Here is a 23,769-nt window from a genome sequence, read left to right on the forward strand (position 1 = left end):
ATTAGTGTATTTGCATTGATATTGTGTGACATTTTGATTCAAAGTTGGAATCACATAAGAAGGACAGAGTTAATGAGAATTATTTGGTGGAATGCACACTAGTATTTTTAAGAAAATAACTTAAAAATTTTAGGTGATGGCATCATTTCCCATTCTTGCTTCTTTAGTTGTTGATTGTTATTTTGGTACAAAATGATCTGACAATCAAAATTGTATTTTTTGGTTTCTTTTGCAAATATTACTGTTTCATAATGTTTGGCTTGTCTATAAACATATCTTACATGTTTGAACCAGATACTTGAGTTCTGAGTTGTGGTGATGTTAATTTAACATGTTATACATTCTTACAGCCTTGAATGTGTAAAAGCAATTTTTTTCCAATATGTATCGGTAACATTTTTTCAGATGGTTTGTAGAATTATTTTGCCATTGCTAGCTGCTCTGTTTGGTGGTTTCTCAATTAGTATGAAGAAGTGTTGACAAATTTTAGAAACTATTTAGATGATTTTAAATAAAAATAGTTTCTGGGCAGGATACAGTTGATTGAGCATTGATTCTGTTTGTTCTTTTATATAAAACTTGAATCATCATTCAGAAAGTTCTTTTTTTTCCTTTTTCAAATAAGTTCACATTTCCAAGCAGAGTTTTTGTTATTTTCTTATAAAGAGTGGTGTCATGACCAATGACAAATGGGGAGATTGAAAAGAACGAGCAGAATTATCTAGGAATAAATAAAACATTTGTATTGAGTAGGTGGTTCCAGCATAAAGAAGTTAACGATATCAAAGGAAAATAGAGGCAATTGAGAAAATGAAAATCTTATGACATGGAGGCCTTTTGTCCCAGTTGAATCTATGCTGGCTCATGGAGCATTTCCATCGTTTTGTGTAACCCTTATTTCTCCTGATATCCACCTACATTAAGAATGTACAATTGCCAGTTAACCTGCTGGCATGTTTTGGAAATGTGGGTGGAAGCAGGATTTTCGCTGATGGGTGAGGAGTGGGGAATCTCTCATGGGCACAGGGAGAACATGTGAACTCCACAGATAAATTTAACTAATGTAGGTTGTTGCAAAGTGAATGATATGTGAGAAAGAGAATGAATGATGGGAGAAGGGGTGAGATGAATATTGTTACAGGCTCAGAGGACCCAAAACCCAGCAGCAATAGATATTCACTAAGACAAATGGTTACTTAGACAAAAGTTGCTTTTAATTATCTTTAAATATAAAAACAGGATCAAACTCTAATAACAGTGTGTTCCGAATTTCGTATTTTTCCAGATTTCAGAACAAAAGCCTGCTGTTCCAGATTTAAGCCCACCCAAATTGTGCTGCTTTATCCACCTTCTTCCAGTCGCGCTGCCGTCTCTCTTCTCCCTGCCCGCCCGAGTCGCACTGCCGTCTCTCTTCTCCCCGCCCGCCCGAGTCGCACTGCCGTCTCTCTTCTCCCCCCTCACCCACCCAAGTCACGCTGTCATCTCTCCCCCCCGCCCACCTAGTTGTGCTGCTCTCTCTCTCTCTCTCTCTCTCTCTCCCTCTCTCTCTCTCTCTTCCCCTCCGCTGTACCAGCAGCAGGAAACAAAAAAGGCCGGATTTTGGAGCTTTCCGGATTTTAGATGTCTGGATAAAGGATTGCATACCTGTATTAACTTAACCGCCTACTAATTCTAAGCGCATGTGTATGGAGTGTGTGTGTAAATTCAGAAAAGTTCTTTGATTCACAGTCCATTCTCACTTCTCACTCCACTAAGTTTACTGGTGTCAGGTAATTATTATACTGTGCACAGAATTTAATATTTATGAATCTCACCAAGCTTTGGAGCTTGAAAGGCAAGTAGTTACCACTCAGGAAGGTTCTTGTCGGTTTTCAGAGAGAGATTTGTTGCTCGTTGGACACAAATGGATTCCTTCTGATCAGCCACTTGCTGAAGAAACTTGCCCCATCTGGGTTTTCCAAATAATAACCTCTTTCTTTCAGGTCACTACACAGTTCCTTTTCTGTTTATCTTATTTCAAATGAAACATTATACAGCCAGTCATCTTCTATTGTATAGACCACAAGAGCTTTGATCAGTCTGAACTAAGAACTCACAACCCGTCTTCAAAATGGGGTCTCTCACTCTCTCAAAAGCTTGTTTTACTCTTGCTGCTTGCAAAACGACATGACCTTCCTAGAACAGCCAACTGCATTCAGATAGACTGCAGCACCAGACCTAAACTTCTGAGTTTGTTAATCTGCTGCTTTCCAAAACAATAATCCATTACTCCACAGGATGTGCAATTAACACCTACTTGTGAAGTCCTTGTAGGCATTCTTCAAAGTTTTTGCAAAGGCACTCGGAGCCTGGACTGCCTGGCTTGAGCAGAGCTCTGGCATTTTAAATAGATCTGTTTTGAAGTGTTTGTATTTGTTTGTGACCTACAGTATTAAAAAAAAACCCCACAATTTATCTTCCAAAAACATATCTATACATAATATAGAATATTACATAATCTTAACAACATCAGCTTGCAATTTATTAGTTAGACTAATGGCAGATGAAGCAAGCTGCAATCACTGGTTTGTTGCTTTGTCGTGTTGTGATAGGCCTCTTTCCACTTGCAAGAAATAGAACAAAGAACAGAGAAGCAGTATATAGAGAAATTTAAGAAGAAATTGATATAAAACTAGAGGAGGAGCATATGAGTTGGAAACAATGGCTGCACAAAAAATGGAGCCCTTGGAACTAGACAAGCCTCTTTTATCCCTCATCCATGTTCTTTCGTTCCTGTGAAGTCAGGACTTGTAAATAATTTAACTCTGCACAACTTTGTTAACTGAATTTCAGAATTCAAATGAGAATTCAAATGAAGAATTAACCCACCATCAAAAGTGGTTTGCTGAATTTCAATCAAATAATTTGATCTTCAAGTAAGTATAGCCCTAATTTGAGTGATTCCTGAAGTCTAGGTGTCATAATTTGGTATTGACTCTGGTCAGAGTGCCTTATGCAAATGTTAATCAAAATCACTGGCAAGTCCAAATGCATAAAGTAGCAAGAGATGTGCTAAAAAGCAGGTGTTTCTCTTAGCCAGGGCCAGAGAAATGACCATCTTCAATAAGAGACTATCTAAATATCTTTCCTTGATGTCCAGTGTTATCAAGAAGATATGGTATGATTAATTAATCATGGGATCGAGTTCAAGAGCCATGATGCAATTTTGGACCCAAGGTGGAATATTGTTTTCAGTTTTGGTCCCCTCACAACAGGAAAGATATGGATGTTATTGAGAGGGTGCAGTTGAAATTTACATTGATGCTGCCTGGATTGGAGAGTGTGCCTTATGAGGATAGGTGGAGTGAAATAGATTATCCTTGGATCGATGAGGGGTGACCTGATAGAGATGTATAAGATGATGAAGGGCATTGATCGTGTAGATGGCCAGAACCATTTTTCAGGGCTAAGATGGCTAACATGAGAGGGCATAGCTTTAAGGTGCTTGGGAGTAAGTACAAGGGGTATGCAAGAGGTAGGTTTTTTTGAACAGAATGATGGGTGAATAGAATGCGCTGTCGCAATGGTGGTTGAGACAGGTACAATGGGACCTGAGAGATCATTAGATAGGTACGTGGAAAGAGTAAAATGGAGAGTTATGCAGTATGTAAACTCTAGGCAGTTGTTAGTTGGTTATTAGGTCATGAAAATCTGTGGGCCAAAGGGCCTCTACTGTGCTATAGATTTCTATGTTTTATGATCCTCCCCTTCCTTAAAACATCTTGGATGGGAAGACCATATGGTCAGTCCATATTTGAAGTATTGTGAGCAGTTTTAGACTCCTTATCTTAGGATGGATGTGCGAGCGATGGTCTTGGAGAGGTTTACGAGAGCATGAGAGAATTAATGTACAAAGAGAGTTTTATGGCACTCGTTCTGTATTCACGAGTTTAGAAGGATGAGGGGGGATCTTTGAAACATACAAAATATTGTAAGGGCTGGACAAGAGGTTTCTAGGAGTGGGAGAGTCTGGGACCAAGGCACGCAAGAGAGAAGAGGGTGATGAATATGTAGAACTCTTTGCCAAATACAGCTATGGAGGGCATCATTGGATCTGTTTAAAGTGAAGGTTGATGGGTTCTTGATTAGCAAGGGTGTCAAAGTTTATAGGGAGACGGCAGGAAAATGGGATTGAAAGGAAGAATACATTAGCCATGATTTGAGCAGAGGAGCTTAATAGAACCGTAGAACATTACAGCACCTCTTCAGCCCTTCTAGTCTGTGCCAAAACATTTTTTTTTGCCTAGTCCCACTAACCTGCACCCAGTACCTCTCGCATCCATGTATCTGCCCAAATTCTTCTCAAATGTTAAAATTGAGCCGACATTCACCACTTCAGCTGGAAACTCGTTCCATATTCCCACTACTCTCTGTGAAGAAGTTTCCCCTCATGTTCCCCCTAAACTTTTTCCCTTTCATTCTTACCCCTTGACTTCTGGTTTGTATCTCACCTATTCTCAGTAGAAAAAAGCCTATCTACATTTACTCTGTCTATCACCCTCATAATTTTAAATACTCCTATCAAATCTCCCCTTATTCTTCTGCACTCCAGGGAATAAAGCCCTAACCTGTTTAACTTTCTCTGTAACTCAGTTCCTGAAGTCCGGGCAACATCCTAGTAAATCTTCTCTGCATTCTTTTTTATCTTATTGATAGCTTTCCTGTAGTTAGGTGACCAAAACTGCGCACAATAGTCCAAATTTGACTTCACCATTGTTTTAGGCAACTTTACCGTAACATCCCAACTTCTAGACTCAATACTTTTGAGTCTAGCAGTTGGGATGATGCACTGAATGGCCTACTTATACTACTATCTCTTATGATTGGACGATATCAGTTATGAGGATAGATTTATAGGTTGGGGTTAATTATCCAGAATCAAAGGAAGTTGAGATGTGATTTTATGGAGGTATAAAAAAAACATGGGTTTAAGGTGAAAGAAAGGAGTTTTAAAGGGTACTTGAGGAGAAAAGTTCTTTTACACAAAGATTGATTGATATTTGGAATTCACTCCCAGTGGAGGTGGTAGAATCATGAAAATTTGTTATATTTAAGAGAAATTTAGACAGTCATTTGACTAGACAAGGCATATGTGGATATGGAGTACATCAGATTAAAGGATTAATGTAGTTGGGCAAAAAAAAAAATTGGCATGATATGGTTGGTCAAAGAGCTTGTTTATGTGCTGTTTGTAACTCTGGTCCAAAAACCTAACTGGAGCACCCATTGTAGCTAAATGATCAATCAGAGCTGGGTATCCTGTGGCTGTTTACTTGCTTCCTGATAGCGCAGTCTTTCCATTATCTACATCAGATAAATTGACTATCTGGAATAGCTAAGGAGATTGATAGCGATTAGCATGCCTTCAACCATCTGTAGCGTTTCTTCTCTCTACTGTTGACCCAGTGGCTGTAATGGGTCCAGATGAAAATAATGCCCTGCAGTTCCTTCCAAGGCTCTAACCAACTAAACCCGCCAATGGTTGCTTTGATGTTGGATGTCGACCATTGCTTAGTGACAGTAATTTTGTCTCAACTGTTCAACTAATGCTTTTAAGACCTAATGACACAATATTACGATCAATATTGAGGGAGAGCTGCACTACTTCCAATGCCAAATTTCAGATATGATATCTCCTGTTGGGTAAATGCAAAACATTCCCGAGTTTTATTTGCAGGAAACCCATTGTTCTAAAGGTCTGACCAATGTCACTGAGACAGATTTATCTCTTCACTTGTATCCAAGTTTAGGATTCCCTCAAATTACAACAAAATCTGTTTCATTGCAATAAACAGGGTATTGTCACATTTTGAGCTTGTGTGAAATCTTCTATGAAAAGGAGATTTCAGGACAGAAAATCTATGATTTAAATTAAATGCTGCACAAATAGCTTTAGAAGCATTTTTATTTGGCCAGGTATGACAAGATTTTGTCCCAATCTTGTGTATAATTTTAATGGGGGACTATGTTGCATATTATGAGCTTTTCCGTTTAGGATTTCAGATTGATTGTCAGTATACATAGATGACATCACATACAACCCTGGGATTTTTTTTCCTGTGGGTTTGCAAGAATTACAACGAATTGGTTGCACAAAAATAAAACTGTACACTGTGTAAATGTACAAAGAACTGTAAACAGATAACAAATGTAAACAAACTGTGCAGAGAGAATAAAAAATAAAATCAATAAAGTGCACGAGTAAAATGAGTCTCTGATTGAGTTTGTCTTTTAGATCTCAGAAATTATATCTGTCTCCCAAAAGGAATGTTGAGCAGAAGCATCTCGTGTTCATTAATAGTGAATGCTCTAGTCACAAAAACTCAAAACAAGAATGTCCACTTAGTCCTCAACTTGTAATGGGGCTGCGTTCTGGCACTCCCATCGTAAGTCGAAAAATCTTTACTTGAAAGAGAATACCGCACTTAACAGTTTTTGTAATTAAATGTTGAATACAGCGACTGTGAGTGTGGTTTGAGTCAGCATTGAAAGAGTAGCATGCTGCATATTGCAAGCGTGGGGACACATCGGAACTCAAAATTGGAAGTATGGATTCTAACCATTGTAACTTTGACAATTCATAAGTTGGACCATCTTAATTCGGGGACTGTCTTGTATTGAATATTATTGACATTTACTTGGGTATTGAAGTAATCCTTCACACACAATCTGAAGACAGAAGATGGCTGAAAGCAGTTTCTTGCTTTTCATCTCTTGGTTTACTTAGAGAGGTTGACATATCAACCTTTTGACATAAATGTGGAATCTTCTACATAAGCTCTTGCTTTTGAATTTAATGCTTGATTTTAAAAAAAGTCATTACTGAAGGATGGACATTGTAATCCTGGTTTCTGTTGAGAGACTTGGAGAGTTCCAGACTGAATTAAAACACCTGCCTTGTTCTCATCCGGGAGAATGGAATATTCTTTCATCCTTGAAATTTTAACTGAAGCTTAATTCTTGCATTTGTATCAGAAGGCCATAATTTTGCTCACACTTCTGTCAGAGAGAGGTGGAGTAATGGGAAAACCACTAAGCATCCATCAAAAAGATCAAAGATTTTTCAAAACCCCCCCAATGCTGTTCTTGATGGGATCAGGTTGTTTTCCTGTTTTCATGAGGCATTCTTGGTTAAGAGCATTGAACAATTGTATTGATGAATGGATTGTTTTAACATATTATTGAATCAGTGTAACATTTTTTTCTATGTCAAATTTTGAAAGCATTAACAACTTGAATAACTTTAATCAGTAAGGCTTTGAGGAGATTTATGAAGAAGCTTTAGAAACCATTTGCCACAATTTCAGGAATTATAAGTGTTTGAAGCAATATGCATTTTGATTCCTTTCAATCACTTTTGTACACTTTTGGCCTTTTTATTCTCGTTGAGTTACAGCAAATCTGTATCTGCATGTTGAATTAATTTAGTTGGCTCTCTTTTACATCCTTGAATATCTTTACCTCACAAAATGGTAAATTCATGGGAATTGTGTTCCTGGTGTCTGCTACTCTGAAGATATTATTTTCTGCAAATCGTGGTTTGAGGTCATGATTCCCTCCATCACATGACTAAAATGCATTGTTTTTCTCATGGACTCAGCGAGGAGTTCAGGCCTTGATCTTAGTTATTCTCTGAATGCATGGGTGCACTTTGTATTTTGCACCTCAGCTTATGCAGCTCATTTAAATGGGGTTGTTGGACATGATTGAATTAGTAAAATCGGGTAAGTGACTTGCATACAAATTCATGAATTAGGTGAGTGAGGCAGTCACTCGGGCGTTCAAACCTCTGACACAATTTAATAAAATTTTTCCTGATCTACTAACTATCTTGCCTAAATTTTGTAATGTTTCAACAACCCTGGCTTTTCTTGTCAATCTGCCTGGGGACTCTCTTTGGGTTCTTTTTCTTACTGTAAGGGCAACACTAATGGCAACTCTTTGCCTTTGGCAGGCAGAAGGAAATTTCATGTTATATTACATGCTCTGTACTATTACATGACAATAAAAGAATCTTGAATCTTAACTATGTCTATATTTTAAAAATATATTCAGAAACTGTTTTCCCCGGTTTGAAATGAAATTATCAAGACTCATCACAATCTTAAATGTTTGACACCTAGTTTTAGATTCTTCCATAAGTGGAGATACTTTACTACATCTACCTCGTCATGAGCTTGTCTTCTCTCTCTCTTCTAAACTAAACTTTAGTCTGACCATTTGTTCCTTAGTTAACAATGTGCTAAACCTCCAAACCGGTGGTTCCCAACCTTGTCTTCCCACTCACATACGACTTTAAGTATTCCCTATGCCAAAGGTGCTCTGTGATTAGTAAGGGATTGCTTAAGGTGGGATGTGGGTGGAAAGAAAAAAAAATTGAAAACCACTGATTTAATCGTGCCTTGTTATGTGCACGGTTTCACAACTCCAAAGGAAATGAGCCAATGACAATTTTTCTCAAGCAAAATATTTTGGTAACAACTGGGTCTAGAGCAGTGGTTCTCAACCTTCCCTTCCCACTCACATACCACCTTAAGCAATCCCTTACTGATCATAGAGCACCAATGACATAGAGAATACTTAAAGTGTTATGTGAGTGGAAAGAAAAAGGTTGGGAACCACTGCTCTAAACCTTGCATGGTACCGCCCTCCCTGTGAAACACAGCAACTTGATAGTTGAAAGTAATCCATTTATGTCTTCTGTCAGCTAATCTTATAAATGTTACATCCTACCTTTTGAAATTTTAATATCAGAGTAATCTGTGATGCAGCATCCCATCAAATCCATTTAGTGTTTTAAAAATCTTTCTTTCAGCCGTAAGCATTTTAAATTAAAAAAATTGTTTTATAATAATTTTAATCTGGTTCATTTTTTACTTTTTCTCCTCAATTAATCTACAAGTCTTTTGGAATAATTTAAGATGTACTCATTTGAGTATTTGAAAGGCCTTGGGAGCTGAAAGCTTCCTGATTCTATTGGATCAGAACTGGGAGCTTGTGTTTGCCAATGAGATGGACATGATGTTGAGCGCTGCAGAAGTGGCGGGAGCACTGAAGGCCAATCTACAGGCTTGGTATCTTTGATGGATTTCGCTTTTGCTTCTTTTTCTCTTACTGTTGGAGCTGCATTTTTTAATGACTTCATGCAGGCAAAAGTTGATGAATTTTGTGTGTTATTGCATTGTGTGATATTCAAGGAATCTTGAAAATCTCACAATGAATCTTGTGTTTGAAAAGTGGTATCTGGAAAGAAAAAGGAATGTTTTTACATTCAACATGGTTCTGTGAAAAGGTGAAACTTTTTTGGATGCGGTTTAAGGAACTTTTACAAAATATTTAAAAAGTTAAATTCCCAATGGATCCATCGGTATTTTTGCTAAGTAATATTAAAAAGATTTGTTTGGAATTAAGATTAAATAAATTTAAATAACAGTTTTGAGATTAGCATTAGCAGTAGCAAGAAAATGTATTGCGATTACTTGGAAAAACGATATAGAGTTGAATTTACTTAGATGGCATACAGAATTGAGATCTTGTATACCTTCAGAAAAAAAAACATAATTTTATGAGATAACTATCTTTTTTATTGGAAAGCCCTTATTTGGATTATATGGATTTAAGATTTTGAGTACTGTCTCCTTGGTGTGGTGGAAATGCCTCAATCCATGATATATATCTATGTCATTATAGTTTGCATCTCCTTTCTTCTTTTCTTTAGAGGGGGGTAGTTAGGGGTGGTTTTAGGTAAGGGGTATATAAAGGGGGAGGGTTTACTGAGTAAGGGGGGGGGAATAGAGGGCTTTTTTGTAATATGCCACGTATACTTACTAATATATATTTTGTATTGTGTTTATTAACTTTATGTATCATGGTTTTAAAAATTTAAATAAAGTATTAAAAAAAAGTGGTATCTGTATTGATGAGAACCACTCAAGAATGAACTGGATCCTGTACTCACCACATCCAATCTTTGTGAGTGAATAGAATTTTACTCTTGCTGTGATCCAGTGCCTCATGGGACCCCAGTTCTGAGTTGTTAGACGATTTAATTTTCTGTTGTAATTAGTCGTAGCATTATACCACATAATAAAATATAATTGCGTTAAGAGGCCATTGGTGTTTCCTTGTTGGCTACATCATGTTCATTTATGATGGGGATAGGTGAATCCGTGACTGGAAGATTATTGAGGGCATGATCAAGGAGATTACCTCTATACTCATCTCATGTTTTGTGTGAGGATTTGGCCAAGAATACTGCGTTCCATTGTAGGTGTGAGCATGTGCTTGTGACATCAATGTGCAAGAAGTGGAGTAAAGATGGCTTGGTGGCTTCGGTAATGGCTTTTTCAGAGAGAATATTTTTAACTGGTTTCTGATAATATCTTTATTTTAAATTTTCAGTGTGTACTCCGGTTGGTCTCTCCAGAATGTTCACAGTCATGGGACAGTTGCTTGTAAAGCCAACAGTAAGTAGTGAAAGCTTTTGCTGTATATACAGTATAGCGCATGAACAGCTAATACTACAAATCCCAGAATGCTTTGCAAATGCATTGGCGTCACCCCGCTAATCGCCCCCACCTCCTCTCTTTACTTTCATTAGCACCTGCGACCTGTCGCCTAACTCACATGTAATAAACCCCTTACGAAAAATGGCCAAACCAAAGACAGAAAACAGGACCTTTCAAGACAGGTGGGAGGCAGACTATATGTTCATCATTTTAAAAGACAAACCTGTTTGTCTTGTGTGTGGAGCCAGCGTGTCTGTAGTTAAAGAATATAACATACGACGATACTATGAAACGAAACACCAGGACAGGTACAAGGATCTGAACGAGAAGCTAAAGCTCCAGAAGGTGGAGGAGATGAAAAGAAGTCTGGTTTTACAGCAAACTTTATTTTATATTTTATTTCTCATTTGTTAATGCTTCTTCTGGAAAGAGTTTAACCAAAACTATTATTAAACATTTATTTTAATAAGAAAAAGTTTAACATTACATATGTTGAAAGAAAAGAAAACATGCAGATGTTGTTGAAAATTTTCAATAAATATTTAGTTTGGCCCAAGACTTAGTCCAAGTTTTTAATTTTGGCCCTCTGTGAATTTGAGTTTGACACCCCTGCAATAGTACAAGAGCAAGTCAGCTGATAGTTTGGCAATGCTTGAACCTTAATATGCTGGGCATCTCTTTTGCAAGTCCCCATCTTTCACTCAATGTTCTCTCAATGTTATTTTCCTACGGATTGGTTCAAAAATAATGCAGGGACTGCCGGAGCTGCTGACATGGCAGTTCAGCTACTGGTGTGGACCCGTGGAGAGTGAGGAGAGGAGACGTAGCACTCTTCCGCAGGGTTCTACCACCCAGTCCAACTACCGTTGACGCCGTACAGGCTTTAAATGGTTTGTTAAAGGAGCTGACGGTGGTTTATTTAAAGTCCTGTGACCGCAGGATCTGGGCCCAAAATAGTGATGCCTATGTTTGGCAGCAGCCTCGAAGGGGGGGGGGGTGGGGGTTGCAGACTCTGGAGAAGCAGATGTCTGGTGCAGGACACCCGAAAACGGGGAGACCACCACCCCCATTTGAGAAAGAGAAGCAGATGAGGCGACTCAAAGGATGGTGACCATGGGAGCAGCATACTAGTGAGACGCATGTGGCGGGCTGTTGGTGACTCGAGACGAGGAACCGATGCAGGCTGCAAACTGCTGATAACTGGTCAAATGACTCACACTGGGCTGTAGACTGCAGGAGACTGGCTTGAGATTAGTTGAAGAGGTATCAGGTATTCGAACCAGGATGTGAGAGGGTGCTGAAGGCTTCCTGATCATGTCAGAGGTTTGGATCCGAAGCTTGGGTTGCCGATAGTTTGGACTGAAGCCTGTATGGCTGCACAAGCTGTGGGAGCACTTGAGGTGAATCCACAGACACTCAGTGACTGGGGGTGGGGGGCGGGTGGAGACTCTGCTCTTTCTCTGACTATAAGAGGCACCCAGCAATTTCTCACTTATGGCAGACTAAAGGAAATTTTGTGTCATATTACACCTGTTTTATTATGTGACTACAAAGGAATCTTCAGTTTTGTATAGTGATTAAATTTGTTTTATATTTGATGGGTAATTGAGTGGAAGGGAGATGCCAGAGCTTCGTAGTGGATAACTGTTTGTCAGGCTGGAGGCCGGTAACAAGTGGTATGCCTCAGGGTTCTGTATTGGGTCCCTTGCTGTTTGTCATGTACATTAATGATCTGGATGATAGGGTGGTAAATTGGATTAGTAATTATGCAGATGACACTAAAATAGGTGGAATTGTGGATAATGAAAGTTTTCAAAGATTGCAAAAGGATTTGGACTGCTTAGAAGAGTGGGCTGAAAGATAACAGATGGAGTTTAATGCTGAGAAGTTTGAAGTGTTTCATTTTGGAACAGGACATGAAGAATGAGGTGGAGCAAAAAGATCTAAGAATAACGGTTCATCATTACCTGAAGGTAGAATCTCATGTGGATAGAGTGGTGAAGAAGGCTTTTGGTATGCTGGCCTTTATAAATCAAAGCATGGAATACAGGAGTTGGGAGGTAATGTTGAGACTGTTCAAGGCATTGGTAAGGCTAAATTTGGGATACTGTGTGCAGTTCTGGTCACCGAATTATAGGAAGGAGGTCAACAAGGTAGAGAGTGTGCAGAGAATCTAGATTACAAAGAAAGATTGAACAGATTAGGTCTTTATTCCTTGGAGTGTAGAAGGTTGATAGAAGTATTTAAGATTATGAGGGGGATAGAGTTGATGTGGATAGGCTTTTTCCCTTGAGGGTATGAGAGATTGAAACAAGAGGTTAAGAGTTAAGGGGCAAAAGTTTAGAAGTAACACGAGGGGAAACTTCTCTCATAGAGTGATGGCTGTATGGAATGAGCTTCCAGGAGAGGTAGTGGTGGCAGGGTTCATTTTGTCATTTAAGGAAAAATTGGATAGGTACAGGTACAAAATCCTTTATCTGGAACCCTTGGGGAACATTATGTTCCGAATTTCAGATTTTTTTGGATTTCGGAAAGCCAAATTTAAGACCACCCAAATTGTGCTGCCGTATCCACCCCCACCCCCTTCCAGTCGCCTTGCCATCTACCCCCCACCCCCCCCCCCGACTCATGCTGCCGGTCCCTCAGCCGCCCGAATTGTGCTGCCACCTCTCTCCCCACTTGCTGGATTTTGGAACTTTCCGGATTTTAATGTCTGGATAAAGGATCGTGTACCTGTATATGGATGGGAGGGAAATGGAGGGTTATGGGCAAGGTGCAGGTAGGTGGGACTAGAGGAGAGGACTTCGTTCAGTGCAGACTAGAAGGGCTGAGATGGCCTGTTTCCATGCTGTAATTGTTATATAGTTATATGATTATAAATTGTTCAGAACAGGGATGGAAAGACCCAATCAAATCCGAGTGTTAAAACATTCAGAAGGCATGTTAGTTCTCCATTTTATGCATACTCAACTGGCCAAACTTTATTGGATGTTTCATCCCATTCTGGCTCTTGGCTCTTGCTTCCTGGCATTGCTCAGTAGCATTATTGTAACATGGGAAGAATATAAATTAGCATGTGGTCATGTTTATCTTCACATGAACTATCAATATAATCCTCTTACCATTCTTGCCCTAAATTCTTAAAAATTTTCTTGGGTGGCATGGTTGATGTAGCGGTTAGCACAAAGCCTTTACAGCTCTATCCATCGGGACCAGGGTTCAAATCACACGCTGTCTGTAAGGAGTTTGTGCATTCTCCCCATGACCGCGTGGGTTTTTCCTGGGGCCTTCGGTTTCCTCCCACTATTCGAAACATACTGGGGGTGTAAATTGGGTGGCATGGACTTGTGGATGAAATGGCCTGTATGTCTAAATTTAAAAGAAAAAGACTAATTTCTTTTGTGAACTTTTTGCATCCTCCTTCATAAATTCTCTGCAACTTGGTCCCTCTAACATGACCATCAACTCTACCTTGATTTTTTTCTCCCCCCCCCCCCCCCCACTACCTGCACAAAGAGGCAGTTTAAAACCACTAATTCACCTAACAACATGGGTGTACAATGACTGAGGAAACCAAAGACCTTGGTGGAAACCATAAGGTCATGACTAGAATGGGTAAACTCCACACAGATAGCACCTGATTGGGATGGAATCTGGGCACCTGTGGTGGTCTGGTGCATAAATTTGACAGTTCTGTAAATAAAATGAAAACACCAGAAATTCAAAATAAAAGCAGTAAATACTGGAAACTTGCCACAAATAGGGCAGAATCTTCAGAAAGTGAAATGGAGTTAATATTTCAAGTTCGACAGAGGTGGGAAAGGAAGAAGTGTGTTAACTTGGAGAGAAGCTAGGGTGGAATGTTTTAGGCAAGGGAATTTATCTGACTGACATGCATGTAAGTTGTCGAGGTCTTCTGATAAAGAGGGCATGGAGAAAAAAATGGAACAAATATGAGAGTGACAAAGGAACATAAAAGATTTAGAAGTCTGGGCTACAGGACATGTCCAACAGGTGGGCAATGCTAATGGGGAGAGAGAAAGTGAGCCAATATCATACATGGATGACTTGCAACAGAAATGAGCTGTTCAAGTGAAGAATGCAACTTGGAGAATTATTAAGTCTTTAAGGCTGCTTGTCTCCTGACTTAAGACATTGACCTGTTCATCTTGTTGATATTGAGCATTTGTTAGAGCAGTAGGCCACAGATAGATGTGCCAGATTTGGAGTGGCATGGAGAATTACAGTGACATGCAACAGTGACATGCAAGTTCTGAATTGAGATTGAATTCTCATTCTTACTTTCAGCTTTGTACTCATTAAACAAAGATGTCATTTTTGTGTCTTTGTGATCAAATGTCGCTTGCATAAAATAATTGGAGTGAAGTGAGAATACCATAGAATTTGGCAAGGCTGTAATCTAACTTCTAACTCGTTTCTTCGTGCTTTAGAATCAAAACTGTCAAATGTCAAATCCCTTTAAGAAAGGAAGAAATGTAAACTGTAATATTAAAAGCGCATTAATATCAATGAAACATTTACAATCCATGAAATTTGAAATACGTGAATGCATTAACATAGAAATATTTCGCAAAAGGGAAATTGAATTTTAGAAGTAAATTACAAAATTAAAGTACAGGCGATTGTCAATAGATTTTTTTGGAAGGCATTTTGATAAATTGCTGCAGATAGCAAATTAAGGCACAATATTGGAGTGTTGGGACAAGTAGAGGTTCACGTTAGAGGAAAGTGAAGAACCACTTATTGAAGAAAATCATAAAAACATAAAGAGAATCATAAAACTTTAACACAATGGTAGAAATGTAGTAATGCTGAATATTACTGAATTTGGACAATGTGTTGATTAGGCTACCTTGATGAAGGCTCAAACCTGAAACGTTGGTGATGTATCTTCACTTTGCTCCATAAAGCCACTGTTTGACCTGCTGAGTTTCTCCAGCATGTGTGTGTTTTTTTTCCCTTGACCACGGTGTCAACAGAATCCTATGTTTTACCTCCCTCTCTTTCATGGAGGTTACAGAACTTGTTTTTCTTCCACAATGATTTCATAAATCCAGGCAAGGGTTTCATGAAGAGTCGTGTGGAAATGGACACAGCAGGACTGCCCTCTCTCTCTTAGAGATAGTCGGAAGTGGTCATTCTCCTATGACCAGGAGTAACCCGTAACAGTACCTTTCTGGTTACTATATTTCAAACCTGTGTGACTTACAGGATGGCCAAGCAACTGTTTTAATCCTGTGTTACCTCCAGGATGGTAAGGAGTAGTCTTCTGCCTTCAGTTTGAAATTAGTTTTTTTAATATTCAAAAGTGCTTTCTGTCTGAGTCACCATTCTAACAGCATAGGTAAACAAGCAAAAGAGTCTTTTGTTTAATTAGATATCCTCCTTGAGCAACCCCATTGCCTGAGATATTTCAAAGATCAAACACATCCAGTTTTATTAGGGTTGCTTACCAGACTTTGCGACTCTGAAAATGGGTTTTCTCTCACAGTGTAATGGTGTGTCTGTGACCAAACCCACAAAAATAACTTGACTAAAAATTCATATTTTATCAATAAAGATTAAATAATAACACAATTCCATCCCAACAATAAAACAGCTGGTATCAAGCCACAGGCAAAAATAAATTTCTATATTAGACTTGTCTGGTGAACAGAAATCAGCGGATAAATTTTAGTTAGACATTGTAAGTCTCAAACAACAAGAAAATACACCAATCCCCATAGGTGCCAGACACCAGGGGTTTTACTGTATTTGAATAAGGGTTTTCAAAGAAACTTGAACAAATGGTTACAAAGTATTTAATTTAGACAAAGAAATGGTAAGGAATTGGGATCAGATAATTCCATTTTTTTTTTTACAGCTCAGTCACACATTTGTTCTGTACATTCAATTATAAAGCAAATCTAATTTTGTGGGTCGTCTTAAGTAAAACTGTGGTCAAGACTGATTTTTAAAATTTATCTGTTTATAATTTTAGATTTTAGAGGACCTGGATGAACAAATTTATTGCATCGATCTTCAGGAGGAAGCACTTATAAGGAGATTAAATGGTATGCAGCACATACTGGTATTTTTTTGCTTTTTAGCAGCTGAGAAGTTGCACTGAGAATAGATAATTTATTGAAATGATAAATGCATCCAGCTTTTAGTTTGGAGAAGGAATCTGAATTGCACAAGAAACATCAGGCTTTGCAATGGGGTTAATAGTTACAAATCCAGAAGAAAAGGAACAGAATGTAACAATCAATAACTATCACAGTCTTTTATTAATTGATGACTAAATTGACTTTTTGGTGTTGATTCACTCAAGATTGTAAAGCTTGTATCAACCCAATATTGCTGCTAATTATGAGAACGAAAGAAGTCCATACCATGTAAAAGTTGGCCCCAAGTTCTGGTATTTTTCCCTATATCGTGTGAAAGATGACCCACCCCCATTTTTGGCCCTGGCTGCCCACTCATGCAAGCTGCTGATGCCCTGACTCGGATTCTCACCTAGGCCAAGGCCATTTCCTACCCATGCGATATCCTGTCGCCCTGACCATGGACTCTCACCTTGGGCCTGGCCGCCCACCTGTCTGAGCTCCCGATGACCCATGCATGAATTTACCACCTGGTCCCGGTCCTGAATGCAGACTTGCCACTCGGTTCTGGCTGGTCACCCACCATCGGAACTCCTGAAGCCTCGAATGACACGGGCACTTGCTGCGGTCAAAAGTCTAATAGTCGACCCCCAAAATTTTACCCTAAAAAAGTTGGTCTACAAAATTTGACGGTAGAAATTTATTTTTTTTGTTTGTGCATTGTTTTGAATAATCTAAATTTTGAACTGATGACTCAGAGTTGTCCACTCTTCCCCTTGTGTCTGCTTCGCTATTTCATGAAATCATGACTGATCTGAGATTTAACCTCTGGTCCACATTCCCGTCTTACTGTGGTAATTCTTCACATTGTGTCAAGGCTTTACATTTATTTTAAATTTTATTGCAAGGGGAGATGTCCTCCGCATCCCCACCCTAACAAAGCCTCTCTAGATCTCTGTTTCAATTCCCTTATAAATTTTAGCGGATACGTCCAACCCATCCCACCTGCCAAAACAAACCCATTCCAGGTATTGATTAAATAAATGTTCTCTGAACTATTTACCCTTAAGCAAGGAAACCAATGTTATACATAGTACTCCAGGTGTGTCTCACAAATGCCTGTATAACTCCTAGCAATAAATAATAACATTTTGTAAACTTTTATTTACTTGCTGTATCTATGTACTAATCTTTTGTGAATCATGCAGTAGGACACTCAAGGCATCTCAGAGTTAATAATTTCAATAAGATGTCCATTTTGGCGAAAAAAGGCCATTTTCACATTTCCATATTGCCAGCTGTTTGTTGGTTCACTTTAACCGGTCTACAGTGAAATTCAGCTTCAGGCTTGCTCATTACTCTAGAAGTTGAACCCAAATGAATGTTTGAGAGTGTGTGTCTCAGGATCGAAAGTTGGGGTCTCCATCATCATTAGTCAGAAGTATGGGTAGTTTGCGGCAGACTGAGGTTTGGAGTGCTCCGTGTTTCCCTTTCCCAGAGAGTTCACAGAAAAATGTATTGATCCATTCATTTTTTATATTGATTATTGATTTCCATACTGGGCTAATTTAATGTAATTATAACAGTTGCATTTTTGCATCAGCAAATAAGAATGTTGATACATTTGAACATTCGATTCATTGACATAACAATAAACTCACTAATCATAATTATTATTATCATTACCAATTTGGACATTCTTTGTTACTGATTTCCTCCCCTATCCCAAAGATAGGTTAATTGGTAATGATACTTGCCTGTGGTTTTATTTTAATTTCTTTTAATTTAGACATACCAAATAAAAAAAAAAGTAGACCTACAGCACATTAACAAGTCATTTTGGCCTGTGAGTCCGTGCCGCCCAATTTACACCCCATTAACCTACACCCTAAGTATGTTTTGAATGGTGGGAGGACACTGGAGCCCCTGGAAAAAACCTACGCAGACATGGGGAGAACGTACAAACTCCTTAAAGACACCATGGGATTCAAACCCCAGTCTAGTCCCAATTTCTGGTACTATGAAGGCATTGCACTAATTGCTACGCCAATCGTGTTGCCCTTATTAACCTACAACCCCAGTACATTTTGAAGGGTGAGGATACCAGAAGGAAATCCAAACAGAAATGGGGAGAACTTACAAACTCCTTGCAAACAGTGCCATATTCGAACCTGTGTCACTGGCTCTGTAATAGCGTTGAACTAACTAGTGCATTATGCCCAACGCTAACTGTTTATAGGTGAGTGATGGAATTTGGATGGGAGGGAGGATTGTAGGGAGTAATCTAGACTAGTCTAGATCAGCCATTCTCAACCTTTCTTTGGCTTTGGCCCACTTAGGACTCTTCTCAAAGTTTATGGGTCCCCTTCCTTTTGAAGCAGTGAAGTTTTGCTTTCTTCCACACATCTCTCCTATCAACTAAAGAAATATTTAGCATCTCAGTCTGTGACCTGCTTTAAATGCTATGGACCCCCAGGGTGGAGGGGTTGGGGGGGGGAAGTGGGTGGTGCATATAGCTTCTTTTGAGAATGTCTGGTTTAAATGAATGACTGAAGTGCTGCTTGTAGATGAAACACTGGAGCCACAGTACATGAGTGGAGCAAATGATTGTTATGGGTAATAATGGGCTGCTTTGCTTGCACAGTGTTAAGCATGTGTATTATTGAGGTGTACTTTTTCAGACAAATGGAACAAATTCCATTTTAATCCCGACTCTGAAGATGGTGGAAAAAAAAATCATGGGATACCTGGTCACAGTAGGTAGCTTGTATAATTGAGTTTATGGTGAAGTAAACCCAATGATTTTGGTGATTTAGACTTGACACTAGTAATGACTTCTCTCAAGGGTTGATCGTTGGACTCTCACTTGTGGAGATTATCATTAATGAGGATATGTGTTGCATGGTGGTATTTGCTTGTCACAACATCCCATGCCTGAATAATGTCTTGGTCTTGCTACACGAAGGTGTGACAGCTTTGTTTTCTGAAAAGGTGCAAATAGAATTAAACATTGGCAACATCCTAAGAAAAATTGTTAAATTGGTGACCACTTTCAAAGAAAATGGGAAATGGAGATTGTTTTGCAGCAAATCTTTTTGGATTGTATATACAAAATTAACAGTATGAGAACTTTCTGCTGAAAACATGTTTTCGTGCTTGCTATGAAAAGATGCACTGTTTAATGTTTAACCGTGGGTGGGTTCATGGGTTCTGCACGTTCAGTTACATGAAAAGACATCATGATGCTTTTTGCAGGGTTTTTGAACTTTCCATTGCAGATGTTGGGTTAAGGCCAAGATACTTTATTATGAAGTCATGCAAGTACCAAGTGCAGCGATGCAAAGTGATTGTTTACTATTTAAAGCAAAACAACAGCAAAGATCTAACAACTGATGAAAATGAAACATGGTCTTTCTGATAAAAGCAGAGCTTATTGTCAGGCTGATTTTTGATTTTATTTCATCAAACGAATAAAGATCAACTGATTTTCATGGTTTGAAAATGTAAAAAGAAATTTCTGAGTGGACATTTGATGTTTTTGGTCACTGTTGACTCATTTAAAAACTTTATCACAATAAAATGTTAAAAATACATTTGTTTTTAATTTAGAGATACATCAATGTAACAGGCCCTTCCGGCCTACGAGTCCATGATACCCAAATACACCAATTAACCTATAAACCCCCATATGTTTTTGGAGGGTGGGAGGAAGCATCTGGATGAAACCCAAGCAGACACAGAGAGAACGTACAAACTCCTTACAGATAGGACTGGTTTGGGACTCGGGTTGCTGGCACTATAAAAGAGTTGTGCTAATTGTGACAATAACCATGTTGCCCATACTGCATAAAAACAAGCCCTTTGACCCAAACTCTCTATGCCAATGTAAGCTCTTCCATTTGCCCGCATTCTCCTATGTCTCCAAACTTCCCCTTCTTGAGAGTTGAGAATTCTCATCAAAGTGAAGAATACCAGCTGTGGTAATATTTCTACTTTTACAGATGCAAACTTTTAATGCTTGTTGGTTTACCCTAGCTTGAATTTCACTTATTAACAGGTTTCTCATCACACTGATTTTACAAAAGAACATAAGAAATCAGAACCTGCTATACCATTCAACAAAATCATTGCTGACTTGTCCAAGGATTCTGGTCCACTTACCTGCTTATTACCCATCACCCTTAATTACCATAGTATTAAAAAAAAATCCATCTTTGCTATAAATATACTTAACAAAGCATTTCTCTTGCTTCATTGATTGGTGAATTCCATAGATTTGATTCTTTGGGAGAAGTAGTTCCTCTTTTTTTTTAAACTTTATTTATTCATTCAAAAAACAAATAAATATGTTACATATACAGCAATTAGACATGAACATGAACTTTTTTTTATATAAATAGAAAAAAAAGAGAAAAAAAAGAAAAGAACCCCCCCTTCAGCCAACTCTCCAAAGGAGAGCCATAAAAAAAGAGAAAATAATATTAAAGAAAAAGTTAAATATACATATTAAAATCTATAATTTCACACTTTTCTTCATATTCAAATGTGTTTCTTGTAAAAAGGCAATATCAATTTTCATTTTTTTAATATACACAAAGACTCCTTATGTTTAATCGTACTATTTAACCCTCGAACATTAAAAGTATCAAACCTCAACTTTGACATATCTACTATTATTACTAAATACCAATAATATCTTTATATAAAAACTCAAATCAATGTATATAGGCCCTCCAATAAAAAAATCACAAATTAAATCTAAAAAGAAAGTAAAAAAAATAATAAAGAAAAAAAAATTCCCCTCCCCAAAAAAAACTACCAAAAGGTAGTAATCCCCTAAACAAAAATTGGGTGTGAGTTACCCACCAGTGGCTGATGACTAGTAAAGAACTTAGTGCAAATCTCTCCCTCACCAGCCAAACAATCAGTAACATTAAAATATCTTAATAACAAAAGAAAAATTAGAATAAGAAAATTCTTTTTTTCATCCAGAAGATTTCAATCTCGAAGATCCCATTTTGGAAGGAGGTGGACTCTTTCCATTCCCGTTTTTCCCATTTCTGCCATTTCTTCTGTTTCCAGAACAACCAGATTTTTCTTTGAGATGATGATGGACTACATCTTTGTCCTCTTATATCTGGCAATGAATCAGCAAAAATCATTGCTTCACAATCAGTTTCAAAAAACCAAAATTGATAGTATCCATAAAACACCTTCAACACTGCAGGGTAACAAAAAGTAGACTTTTAACCTTTATGCCACAAAACTTCTTTAACTGGATTGAATCGACGTCGACGTTGAATGACTTCTTGACTCAAATCAGAATAAAAAAAGACTACTATTCTGAATCAATAATGGGGTTTGTCGTTGTCTCGCATTTTGTACTGCAAGTCGAAGTATTGCTTCTCTGTCCACATAACTCCAGCATCGAATTATTACCGGTCTCGGTGGTTGACCAGCTGAGGGTGTATGGGCTCTTTCCAGTACCAATCCCCCAGAGAAAAATTCTTGCCTTAATATTTGCGGAATCCAGTCTTTAAAGAAACTAAGAGGATCTTGTCCTTCTATACCTTCTGGCAAACCAAGTTTTTACATTATTCCTTCTGCTTTGATTCTCCAAATAATCTATTTTTCTTTCTAGCTCCTTCTCACGTTCTCCTAATTCTATGATTGATTTTTCCACCTTCAACACTTTTTCTGTGTTCATAAGATTCATCCACATGTGTCTTAACCATATTTAATTCTTAACTTATACCAGCATTCATTTGAGCCATTTCATTCATTTGAGATGTCAACAAAGGTTTTATAACAGCTTGAATAACTTAATTTAATTGCATACACTGTGATTCAGTAAAGCACAGCTCTGCTCTCTCTGACATAGTGGCAGAACAAGGTAACTGCAGCTCCTGCTGCAACTCAACAGAAGGCATTTTAAAAGTTTTACTGCGGGTCTGGACTCCCAGTGATGGCACTCTGACTTTCTCAGGGGGTCGCCGCTGGTCTCCCCCCTTATCTCGTTGTTTTTTCATCAATTCACGAAGAAAAACAATTTCTTCAGATTGAAATGCTACCTGATGCATTTCCAACAATGGAGTCATCTTCCTGTGTGCTCCCTCCATTGAAATTGAAAGGCTTTCCAAATCGGGGTCCACTTCTTGGGAACATGCACCTTCTTCCGGAAAACGGGTAATTCCAGCGCCATCCTTCATTTGGTGAGCAATAGGTTTTGTTTTTAGCCCCCACAGGCAATCTTTGGGGTTTAGACAATGAAGAAATTGAGCCTGGGGCTGTATCAAGTCGTCTAGGCCCCAAATCTTCAGCGCTTCGAAAATGTAACTTCTTATGAACTTGAGGTTTAGTCTTTTTACCATTAGTGGCCATAATAATTCCTTAATACTTTAAACTAAAATTTAACAAGTTTAAACTTGAAAACAAAGGGTTAAAAAACAGGTATTTAAAAGTCTGGCCAGAGAGGTCGAGATTGCATGTCTCGGCGTTCATATCAAGAGGATTCGAGTTCAGGAGCAGAGAGGTGTTGATGCAGTTGTATAGGGCCTTGGTGAGACCTCACCTGGAGTATCGTGTTCAGTTTTGGTCTCCTTATCTGAGGAAGGACATCATTGCCATGGAGAGAGTGCAGAAAAGATTTACCAGATTGATACCAGGAATGGCGGGACTTGCATATGAAGAAAGGCTAGAACGACTGGGCTTGTACTCGCTGGAGTTTAGACGATTAAGAGGAGATTTAATAGAAATGTTCAAAATTCTTAAGGGATTTGACAGGCTGGATGCAAGAAGATTGTTCCTAATGTTGAGCAAGTCTAGAATCAGGGGTCACAGTTTCAGGATAAAGGGGAAGTCCTTTAGGACTGGGATGTGGAAAATTTTTTCACTCAGGGTGGTGAATTTATGGAATTCTCTGGCACAGGAAGTGATTGAGGCCGGTTCCATAGCTGTATTTGAGAGAGAGTTAGATTTAGTACTTGTGACTAGGGGGATCAGGGGGTATGGAGAGAGAGCTGGAACAGGGTACTGAGTGGATGATCAGCCATGATCAAAATGAATGGTGGTGTAGGCTTGAAGGGCCAATTGGCCTAGTCCTACACCTATTTTCT

The 23,769-nt window shown here is 38.5% G+C and overlaps 1 protein-coding gene across 20 annotated transcripts in view; it reads left to right on the forward strand.

Annotated features, from left to right (window-relative positions):
* The window catches only part of lmbr1 (limb development membrane protein 1), a 305,384-nt gene that overhangs the window by 162,862 nt on the left and 118,753 nt on the right, over nt 1-23,769 (forward strand). For all 20 annotated transcript variants that reach the window (XM_069914759.1, XM_069914763.1, XM_069914760.1 and 17 more), the window contains 2 exons: nt 10,441-10,505; nt 16,549-16,621. In XM_069914759.1, the coding sequence (XP_069770860.1) occupies nt 10,441-10,505; nt 16,549-16,621 (138 nt within the window). The remainder of the gene's footprint in view (nt 1-10,440; nt 10,506-16,548; nt 16,622-23,769) is intronic.

This window comes from Narcine bancroftii, chromosome 1 (genome assembly GCF_036971445.1).
Source record: "Narcine bancroftii isolate sNarBan1 chromosome 1, sNarBan1.hap1, whole genome shotgun sequence".
Classification (NCBI taxonomy): Eukaryota; Metazoa; Chordata; class Chondrichthyes; order Torpediniformes; family Narcinidae; genus Narcine; species Narcine bancroftii.